This window comes from Berghia stephanieae, chromosome 2, assembly GCF_034508935.2.
Source record: "Berghia stephanieae isolate SIO BIC M18660-M18661 chromosome 2, UCSD_Bste_1.3, whole genome shotgun sequence".
Classification (NCBI taxonomy): Eukaryota; Metazoa; Mollusca; class Gastropoda; order Nudibranchia; family Aeolidiidae; genus Berghia; species Berghia stephanieae.
Window position 1 is genome coordinate 30162984 of NC_088361.1, and position 11168 is coordinate 30174151.

The 11168-nt window shown below is 36.5% G+C and overlaps 1 protein-coding gene across 1 annotated transcript; it reads left to right on the forward strand.

The window, feature by feature from the left end:
• The first annotated feature begins 744 nt into the window (after positions 1-744).
• Positions 745-10949, forward strand: LOC144964690 (ATP synthase F(0) complex subunit k, mitochondrial-like). The gene is made up of 3 exons (XM_078899209.1): positions 745-884; positions 7947-8054; positions 10730-10949. The coding sequence occupies exons 2-3, from the start codon at positions 7965-7967 to the stop codon at positions 10817-10819; spliced, it is 180 nt and encodes a 59-aa protein (XP_078755335.1). The 5' UTR covers positions 745-884; positions 7947-7964; the 3' UTR covers positions 10820-10949.
• Positions 10950-11168: the final 219 nt, after the last annotated feature.

The following is an 11168-nucleotide window of genomic DNA, read 5'->3' on the forward strand; positions in this document are numbered from 1 at the left end:
GGAAGACTCAAAAAATGCCAAAACACTCAAAAAAAATGCCAAAGTCTGTTGACTCCCACCCCCACTAAGAAAACTACTCACTTTTGATAGACAATTTACTATCATATCCTGGTGGCTTGCGTGTTTTCTTGTCTTTTTTTTTTTTTTTTTTTTTTTGAATTATACTAAATTTCCTGTTGGGGTAATTTTTTACCTACTGACTACTAAGTGGAGTGCTAAACCACTACACCACGGTTGGATTTTAAGAATGAAAAAGAAATACATTAACATGAAAGGTAAATACGTAAACAGTTAAATAATTATTGACAATTAAGAAAACTTACTGTTTCGTGTTTCTTATGATGTTTTTTGTTGAATCTGGTTCAAGTGCAGAGTAAAGGTGTCATTTGAAGTATGATATACAAGAAAAAAAATGCCAAATGAAAATGCCAAATGCCAAATGATTTTTCTAATGCCAAACGGTTTTCAAAAATGCCAGATTTTTGGAATCTGGCATTTAAAATGCCAAACTGGCAACCCTGGACCAAAGGCAGAGGCTTCAATAACAACAAATGAGTTATCTAACTTGAGCAATGACGTAAATTTTAAGTTTCGTCTTTATCCTATATATGGGCCAATATTTTTGAAGGAGGCAGTCGATGTTTATGATGCATTGATTCATTCATGAAAATATATTTTGGTCGAAATCAATTCTTATAATGATTAACTAAAAAGACTTCTTGAAAATTTGATTAATAGCTTCTTTTGAGACAACTGGTGTACATTCATTGAAAACTGAAATAAAATGAAGTTATAATTTTCCGGTGAGGAAGATACCTCTCGACTCTCGAGTTGAAGAGAGTTATTTCCCTTCGTTAGGCATTTTATTCATTTTATCAACCAAGGTCAGTAGGTTCTTCATTATTTGCACGTTTATAATATTATTATATCTTTTATTATTTTTAAAAATCAAACATGCATAAAGTTTTGTCTGAATTGGTGAGATGAACTCGAAATACTGTTTTCATTTTCCTCTCGCTGAGGGGGAGGCAAGCAGTATAGATAGTCAATAGTTTTTCTTAGTTCACGGCACGGCGCCCGGTTTCTAGATTCGCAGTGGCTATTTTTACAGTCCCGTAAAGATGGTTCTCGGGGCTATTTTTACAGTCCCGTAAAGATGGTTCTCGGGGCTATTTTTACAGTCCCGTAAGGACGGTTCTCATGGCTATTTTTCTGGCGTTGATGCGATTCTGTTCAATTATCCGCATAGTTATAGATTATCATCTTTTTGCAATATTCACAAAACTTCACATAACATATCATTAACATTTCTCCCGTTAGATGTACAGATCTAGAGGCGGTGAATGAAAGCAAAATTAATTTCATTTAACATATTTAGATCTAAAGCTAAAACTAAAATTAACAAATAATTAATGTAAAGTCAATTCTCTTAGCGATTTTTACGGTACTGTCATTTTTATTACATATAATTTTTTTTTGTTGTTTTTTTTTTTTGCATAATTTATGTTTGCAGTACAGAACAGCCCGTTTTCTATCATCAGTGGGCAGGTTAGGTTGTATGTCTTGATTTTTTTTTTTCTGTCAAACATACATAATATAGATCTATTATCAAACACTGAAAGTATATTTAGTTCCTGCTTGAGTCGACATCCCTCAAGATATAATACTTTACAGGTTGGCTTTTGTTTATACTTTACCAGTATAACCAGTCAGGAAGGACTAACGGTTTATACAATTTTAAAAGACATAGACGTCTAACATTCAGGGTGCAGTCTTCTCACGTGAGAGTGGGTTTGAATCCAATTTCAGAAAAGAGGCCGTTCACAAACCAATTGGACACATTTTGACCATAATTTAGAACCCCCCCCCCCCCCCAACCTCCCAACCGTATATTGTGGACAAATGACTACCCCCCCCCCCCCCCCCCCCCCAATGTGGATGTCCATGGTAAAGATGCACATTGCGAAACACCTCATGCTTAAATATTGTTCTTTTGAATAATATTTAAAAAAAAAAGAAAGTAAATAATGATGATGATTCTCTACCATGGTCGGTCATGATCCAAAAGAATAGAGGTGCCCAAGACTGATCCTCATTGGGGCGCCGAGGTGGAGAGGGCATTTTACTTTGGTCCCACCATCGCGTTGCTCCTACTCCTTTCCCGATTGACCCAGTGTTTGTTCCGACCAGACAAGAGTGGTCGCTGTATTGCTCCTCCCTTCCCAGTTAGGAGGTTGTTTTATTGTTCTCCGCCAAAGCGGTGTTCACCTTGTGGTCAGACCCCTCTGCCTAGGCTTTGAGGTACCACTAGGGAAAGAGATAGATAGAGAAAAAGAGAAAGGAAAAAAAAAAGAGAGAGAGAGAGATTGGGAAAGAATGAAAGGAAGAAAGGGATAGAGAAAGAATGAAAGAAAGAGTGTGAGAGAGAGAGAAACAAAGAAAGACTGGGAGAGAGAGAGAGAGAGAGAGAGAGAGAGAGAGAGAGAGAGAGAGAAAGAGAGAGAGAGAGAGAGAGAGATTGGGAAAGAATGAAAGAAAGAGAGAGGGAGAGAGAGAGAGAAAATGAGAGATAGGGAAAGAAAGAAAGAAAGAAAGGGATAGAGAAAGAATGAAAGAAAGAGTGTGGAGAGAGAGAAACAAAGAAAGACCGGGAGAGAGAGAGAGAGAAAGAGAAGAGATTGGGAAAGAATGAAAGAAAGAGAGAGAGAGAGAGAGAAAAAAAAGAGAGAAGGAGAAAGATAGAGAGAAGATGAGAGTGAAGAAAGAAAAAGAAGGGATAGAGAAAGATGAAGAAGTGGTGAGAGGAGAAAAAGAAGAGGGAGAGAGAGAGAGAGGGAGAGAGGGAAAGAATGAAGAAGAGATGGGAAGATGAAAGAAGAAAGAGAGAGAGAGAAGAGAAAAAGAGAAAGTAAAGAAAGAGGAGAGAGAGAAAGAAAGAAGCATAGAGAAAGAATGAAAGAAAGAGGGAGGGAGAGAGAGAAAGAGAGAGGGGAGAGATGGGAAAGAAAGAGAGGGAGAGAGAGAGAGAAAATGAAGAGATAGGGAAAAAAGAAGAAAGAGAAGAGAAGAAGAAAGAAAGAGTGGAGAGAAAAAAGAAAGAGAAGAGAGAGAGAGAGAGAGAGAGAGAGAGAAGAAGAGATTGGGAAATGAAAGAAGAGAGAGGAGAGAGAGAGAAAAAGAGAGATAGGGAAAGAAAGAAGGAAAGGGATAGAGAAAGAATGAAAGAAAGAGTGTGGAGAGAGAGAAACAAAGAAAGACGGGAAGAGAGAGAGAGAGAGAAGAGAAGATGAAAGAAAGAGATTGGAAAGAATGAAAGAAAGAAGAGAGGGAGAGAGAGAGAAAAAGTGAGAGATAGGGAAAGAAAGAAAGAAGAAAGGGATAGAGAAAGAATGAAAGAAAGAGTGTGTAGAGAGAGAGAAAAGAAGAAAGACCGGAGAGAGAGAGAGAGAAAGAGAGAAGAGAGATTGGGAAAGAATGAAAGAAAGAGAGAGGGGAGAGAGAGAGAAAATGAGAGATAGGGAAAGAAGAAAGAAGAGGATAGAGAAAGAATGAAAGAAAGAGTGGTGAGAGAGAGAAACAAAGAAAGACCGGAGAGAGAGAGAGAGGATGAAAATTGCGACAGACTGAAGAAGGAGGAGAGAGAGATGAATAGAGACAATGGGATCAGCAATCTGTACAAATTACGAGAAGCGTAAAAAGAGACCAGAGAAGTGCATTTACGGGGACTGTTAACAATTATAGCCACGAGAACCAATCTTGCCACGGGACTGTAAAAATAGCCCCGAGAACCATCTTTACGGGACTGTAAAAATAGCCACTGCGTTCTAGATTAGATTCTTGATATCTAGAACAAATACAGATTGTCAGGCTACCAGTGCCACGGTACTCAAGCCCAAGCTTTCCAGTTTTCCATTTTGGTCAACTTTTAGCACAACAGGCATTGCAACATGTCTTTGGGTTCTGAAAACTGGTGCAAGTAACTTTTCAATGAAGAAGAGAAGCCCCCCCCCCCCCCCCCCCAATTTTTTTTTTTAAAATTTTTGGCAGTGGCCATTTTTGCAGTCTCGTAAAGATGGTTCTTGGGGCTATTTTTACAGTCATTATCTCGTCCAACCTTTGCGTTTAGATCATCTTGGAGTCTCTTGTACTGTTTGATTTAGCTTATCATAAATTCATAAAAGCTTTATTTCTCTTCCTCACTCTTGTCCTCTTCTTGTGGGGCATAACAAACAATTACTGTCAATTAAGCGTATTTTGAGTTGAATCTTGCCTGAGCAATTGTTCTCCCATTGGCTTCGATTCTAGTAGTCATTCTTGCTTTTTTTTTTTTGGCTGGCTCTATTTCTCTGAACGCTCAGGAAATTAAACTCGACCTCTATTTCTCCAAATTGTCGGCTAGCCTCCAGTAGCTGATTGGTTACAGACACAGATGTCGATGCGAAAGTAACTGCTCAATCAGAGTGACAGGGAATTCTCACGTATCATTAAGCTAACGTATTTAGGCACATTGTTGTCAAAGACAGATTTTATCATAAACTGCTATCGCGAATACTCCATGGCGCGTGTACTTTCGCACTTCGCACTTGGGTCTGGAGCAAAAAATTCCGGGTTCAGCGCAACTTCCGTCAAATTCCGGTGAGGTCAATTTGTTCCAAGGATACCCCAATCCAACCAGCACATCATCATTACTGCCACTAGTATTACAAATATCATCTCTAACACTACTATTGCAACCACCACCACATCATCATCAGTACCACAACTACTACTACAACCACCACCACCTCATCATTATCACTACTACTACAACTACCATCACCATTACAACCACCACCACCACATCATCATCACTACCACTACAACCACCACCACCACCACATCATCACTACTACTACTACGACTACTACTACTACTACTACTACTACTACAACCACCACAACCACATCGTCATCACTACCACTACTACTGCAACCACCACCACCACACATCATCATCACTGCAACTACCACTACTACTACAACCACCACTACCACACCATCATCAATACCATTACTACTACACCACCAGCATCACATCACTACCACTACTACAACACCCACCACCACATCATCAGTACCACCACCACCACCACATCATCACTACCACTACTACTACTGCAACCACCACCACCAAATCCTCACTGCAACTACCACTACCACATAATCATCACTACTACTACTACCACCACCACTACCACATCATCATCACTACTACAATCACCACCACATCATCACTACCATTTGTACTACAACCACCACCACCATCTACACATCAGCATCACTACCACTACTACTACTACTACTACTACTACTACTACTACTACTACTACTACTACTACTACTACTACTACTACTACTACTACTACTACTACTACTACTACTACTACAACCACCACTACTACAACATCATCATCATCATCACTACTACTACAACCATCAGCACCACATCATCATCACGACCACTACTACTACAACCACCACCACCACATCACTACCACTACTACTACAACCACCACCACCACATCATCACTACCACTACTACTACAACCACCACCACCACCACATCATCATTACCACTACTACTACTACAAGCACCACCACCACATTATCATCATTACCACGACTACTACTACAACCACCACATCATCACTACCACTACTACTACAACAACAACCACTATCACATCTCCATCATCACTACTACTATTACTACAACCACCAACACCACATCATCCTCACTACCACCAGTACTACAATCACTACCATTAGGTTTTGGCGCTTTACTTCATTGAAATAAGGAAACTTTAGGATTGTATTTGGCAATTTGTTTATGTATCATAATATAATTCTAATCAGTTATCTATTTAGAACTATACAGTATGTAAACACAATGCCAAATACCATTCCAATTCCTTTTTCTTGTGTGCGGAAATTCCTCTTTCGGCATTAAAATTCCTACGAGTGGTGTCTGAAACTCCTGTGAGCCAAATTTAAAGTTGGCGTCTCTGAAAACGATTATTGGCAGACACCTGTCTGGCAATAATAAAAAACCTGGACTTTTGATTTATTGGCAGACACCTACCTGGCAATAACCAAAAGCCTGGCCTTTTAATTATTGGCAGACACGTTTATCACGTTGGCAGAAGAAAGGTTTTATGCAAAATGCCAAGCTAAATGTGAAAAATACCAAATAATCTGAAAAAATGCCAGTGGTAATTTGTGTCCCAAATCAGTTAATATCAAGTTATATTTAACACAAGATGAAAGTAAATAGTGCTCAAATGACAAATCCAGCTTTATTTAAAAAGCAAATGGATCAATGTAATGTAAGTTTTTGACAATATGAACTGAAACTTCAAACTGGCAATTCCGCAATTTACTGAACATTGTAGTATAAGTTTTAACTCTCTTCAGACTGAGGTTTTCTTAACTCTACAAGCATTGAAGACTTTTTTTAAAAAGGGTTTTAAAAACCAAGTTAATCATAAATTTATTGTTGTACATCTTAATGTAATATGATGAGTAATTAGTTTGAAATTTACTATTATTTATAACATAAACTGCATCACTCTATCTGTTACAGTTTTAATGATGGGATTTATTGAAAAAGTGTATGTTTTGGTTTTTTGCAAAAATTCTGAGAAAATAACTTGTAATGAATAAAATGGGTATTATACTTCTTAAAACTGTTTTTGAGTCATAGAATTTAAGAGAAAATGCCTAACAATACAAAAATGTCAGCATATAATCCACTTTTGAGTGGCACATTTTGAAGCATTTCAGATCGGAAGCTAAGAATATAAATAAATATCAATTCCTTGTCCATCTTGACTGACTTGCTCTAAATCGCTATAAAATTGAGTATCAATACTGCCCTGCACCATTCAACAGGAAAGTGCTTAACTAGCGTTGAAGACGAGTCACGCATGTACAAGCACTTAAAAAACGAAACGACTTTTCACGATGTGTGATCTCGTATATATACAGGATTAGTCTATACAGTCGCGGCCAGTCCCTTATACTTATGGGATTAGTTCTAAGAGAGTTAAGGCTTCATGTATACCCATAGTCCCTTGAAACGAAAATTCTAGCCGGCCTGTTCTTTGCAGGCACGCGTGAGATCTCTTTGAATACTGGACTTTGAATCCTATCACCGTTGTCGCATTCCATCAGCAACATCCTATACATTCCATGAATCTTTGTTCTCACGACCCATTTTTCAATGCCTGGTCAAGATCTAGCAGCGAGATTTCTGTAATGTTGCAAGTTACCACCACAGTTTGTTATCACACTTAATTGACTCAAATGTGTCAACAATTTATTAGTGTGGGAGGGGCGTTGGTCAGTTGTGCACAGCGATTTAAGGGGACAGAAGGAGAGGGGGGGGGGAGGGTAGCAATGGATAGGCTAGGGTAATAATAGGTGAGGGATAAGGGAGGGGAGTTGTATCATTGGCTTGTGTGAGCTAATCATAAGCGGAATGGGAGGAGCGGATAAAAGGACAAAGTTGATGACAGTGGATTATTTTCTTTATGTCAAACAAAGCTGTCCACATTGTGAAATTGTGCAGCAGTTTTGGGAGATTGAAAAAAGAAAAGATATATTGTGAAGTTGTCAGAGTGAGCACTTAGACAGAATTAGTTTTTACATAAAAATTCTGTTTTGCAGAGAAAGCGGGAAAGATCACCACTGTATTATAATAAATCTGACATATCAATTGATATCAAAGTTGGTAAGATGATGTAGATACCCCTTTCAGTTCCCTTCTTTTTTACTCTCTATACATTTTATAAATGTCTTTAAGTAAGAAAAACTTTTGTTAACAATCGGATTAGTACATAATTTATGTAAGGATCCATTTAAGCTTTCAGACATATTTATTCTCAGTATTCTTCTTCTCTGCCAACAGAACAGATAAGCAGTGATCATGGCTGGTGACTTTGTTCCAGAAAGTGAGCTCAATCTGAAGGGCATACAGAGATACTTCAACTCTTATACGCTGAGAGGAAGATTAAATGTGAGTAGTTAGGATACAAAATACAAGAGATGTCAATGGTTATGCTGGCTGGTTTCATTTAAGTTGATTGTAGTCATCTCTTTTAGGTAGCGGTAGTAGAAGTGTAATGATAGTAGTACTTAGTAAAAGTAGGTAGCTAGTACTAGTAGATTATACTTGTAATAATAATAATAATAGGTGCAGTAGTTGTAATGTGGCAGTAATTTGTGAAATACTAATTCTATACTTTTATGAGTGCCCTGGGCATATTTTACTGTATTGAAAAAGACATTTTAGATTTTATGATATTTTCCTTGACAGTCATTTTGTAACAGAATACAGAAGAGGTGCATTTTTAATTTTGATTTCAGCAAAAGAATAATTCAATGAAACACGTTATTCAAGCAATTTGCTTTTACTTGGTGGCTGACCATAATAATAATATCAATATTAATAATGAAATAATAACTAGCACATTCTAGTCCGTCAATGATGCCCAAAGGCTGAATGAATGAATTATAGCTTAGATATGTCTCCTATGTTTAAAATTTCTAGCAGAAAAGACATCCTCCAAATTTGCAGAGATGCTCTTTAAAAAAGCCATCCTAGCCAGGTAGTCCACTTCAGCCAGTACTTAAAGCCACAAATTCCGTGAAGGATCAGGTTGAACGGTTTTCCGAAAAACTTGACTCTAAGATATGGAATAAAATACCTCAGTCATAAGTTAATATAATAATTTTTCTTTGTGTTTGCATTTGTGGGGGGAAGGGGGGCTGGATTTCCATTTCTTGCTGAACTATAGTAATAATAATATAATAGTAATAATAATGATAAAAAGACACTTGTTGAGTGCTTTCCATGAAACCAAACATCTCAAAGCGCTCTACAATTAATTACATCACGAATATATGTATAGTCAAAATGAAATATTGAGACAAAATACAGTTGCTTAAATAATAGTATAGAAACATTACAATCGGCATGGTGTAAGATGAATTTTGAAAAAGTGGTCTTTTAAAGCAGATTTGAAGTTTTAGATATTCTCGATTTCTCTAATGGGTTGGGATAGGGTATTCCAGAGTTTGGGGCCATAATATTGAAAAGAGCGAACACCAAAAGATTTTAACTTACTTTTTAGTACATATAGTGTCGCATGATGATCGAAGGCTTCTGATTCGAGGCTTAAGGTTCATATGTTCAGAAAGATAAAGGGGAGCTAACTAAATTGTTGAGGCATTTGAAGACTAATAAAGTGATTTTGTAGTCTTATTCAATAGCGGACAGGAAGCCAGTGCAAATTTTCCAAAAGTGGGGTGATATGGCAGAATTTTCTTTTTTGATATATTATAAGTATAAGGACTGCTGAATTTTGTATCCATGTAATTTACCACTTAAATTCAGTGGGATATCTGCCAAAAGGGAATTGAAATAATTGAGTTTTGATAAAGCCAAAGAAACCATTAATTTTTTGGTGACATGTTCAGTTAAATACTTTCTGACAAGGAATATTCTATTGATTTCAAAAACTTTAAAGATTTACAGACATTATTTATACGGAATGACATGGATAGATTTTCATCGAAGATGACCCCCGGATTCCTAACCTGACAAATGTACTTCTCTTTTATTTATAGTAATGCTTCTAATTTCTAATTGCTTTGTTTGGGTGTTTTGGCAATAAAAATACTTTCAGTTTTGGATTTGTTTACTTTGTTGATGATAAGCTCTGTATTCTGCTCCTGACGACCACTTGAGTCATATGTACAGTGTATATATTTCTGCTCTCGGATTATGTTGCGATATAAATCCATGAAATTTTGCATTGAAAATCAAATTGCTAATTTTGCATTCAAGACAAGCAAAATTGTAATTAGCATTGGTTTTGGCATTCATTTTGCATGGTAAACGCAAATTTTAAAATGCTGAAAACGCTTTACCGACTCCCACCCCTCAATCCAGAACAGTGTTATAATAGAGGAAATTTTTTTTTTTTTTGAGGGTTAAACTCACATCCTATAATTGTTTAAAAATAAATTGAAATTTTGTAAAAATATATAAATAAATAAATTTTTTTTTTAAGTCATAATTTTGCGTTGCATTCCAACGGGTAAAACATTTTGCGTTGCAGCGTGGAAGAATGCGTTGCAACGTGGAATAATTTTTTTTTAAAATACAAAACAAGGAAATATATTTTTAGATTTCTTGGTGACCAAATTATTTTACGAACACACTGACGTTTTCCTATAGGTCTTTTTGAAGTCATCATTTTGCATTACATTCCAATGGATAAAACATTTTGCTTTGCAACGTGGAAGAATGCGTCGCAACGTGGAAGAATTAAAAAAAAAAATACAAAACAAGGAAATATATTTTTAGATTTCTTGGTGACCAAATTATTTTACGAACACACTGAGGTTTTCCTTCAGGTCTTTTTCTTTTTTTTAAAACAAAAGTTGTAGGGGAAACTTGGTATGTAAAGAGGACTCAGGATTTTGACTCTTGGATTTAGGTTTTTTTTTTTTGTTTTGTTTTTTGTTGAAATCTGCCTCTTTTTAAATACATATCAGATGTTTGTTGTTTGTGGAGGTCGCCATAGGGTATTTTATGCAGGAAATTATTTTTTTATAATACCAAAACAAACATTTCAAGCTTTATAAAATTATTTATTTATATTTTATTTTTTTCAATCGTTTCAGTATGTCCTGGCTACATATGGCACCATTTTTGGAACAGTCTTCCTGTACAAAATGTTCAAGAAAAAGCCCAAGGCTGTCCCAGCAAAATGAGTTGATGTTTAGGTTAAATAAGAGGATGATTGTGTGCAGTGTCAACATATAATTTGTATTTAATTTTGTGTGAAAAGAAAAGCAAAATGACCATCCACGTATTGAGTAAAATAAAGCAAATAGAACTGTTTTACTTTTTCATGTGTTCTTTTCATTTCACATGCTGTTGTGTCTTTCCTGTTTGTGTCAGCCATTAATTTTAGCAATGGCGGGTTGCTTAGAGTTTTAGAGATTTATTTTTTCATATTTTTAATGGACCATAATTAAGCCAACTAATTTGCTTAGTACACATCTGCATCATGGGGGTCTGATAGCCTAGGAGAGCACTCATTTTAAGGGCAAAGGGAAC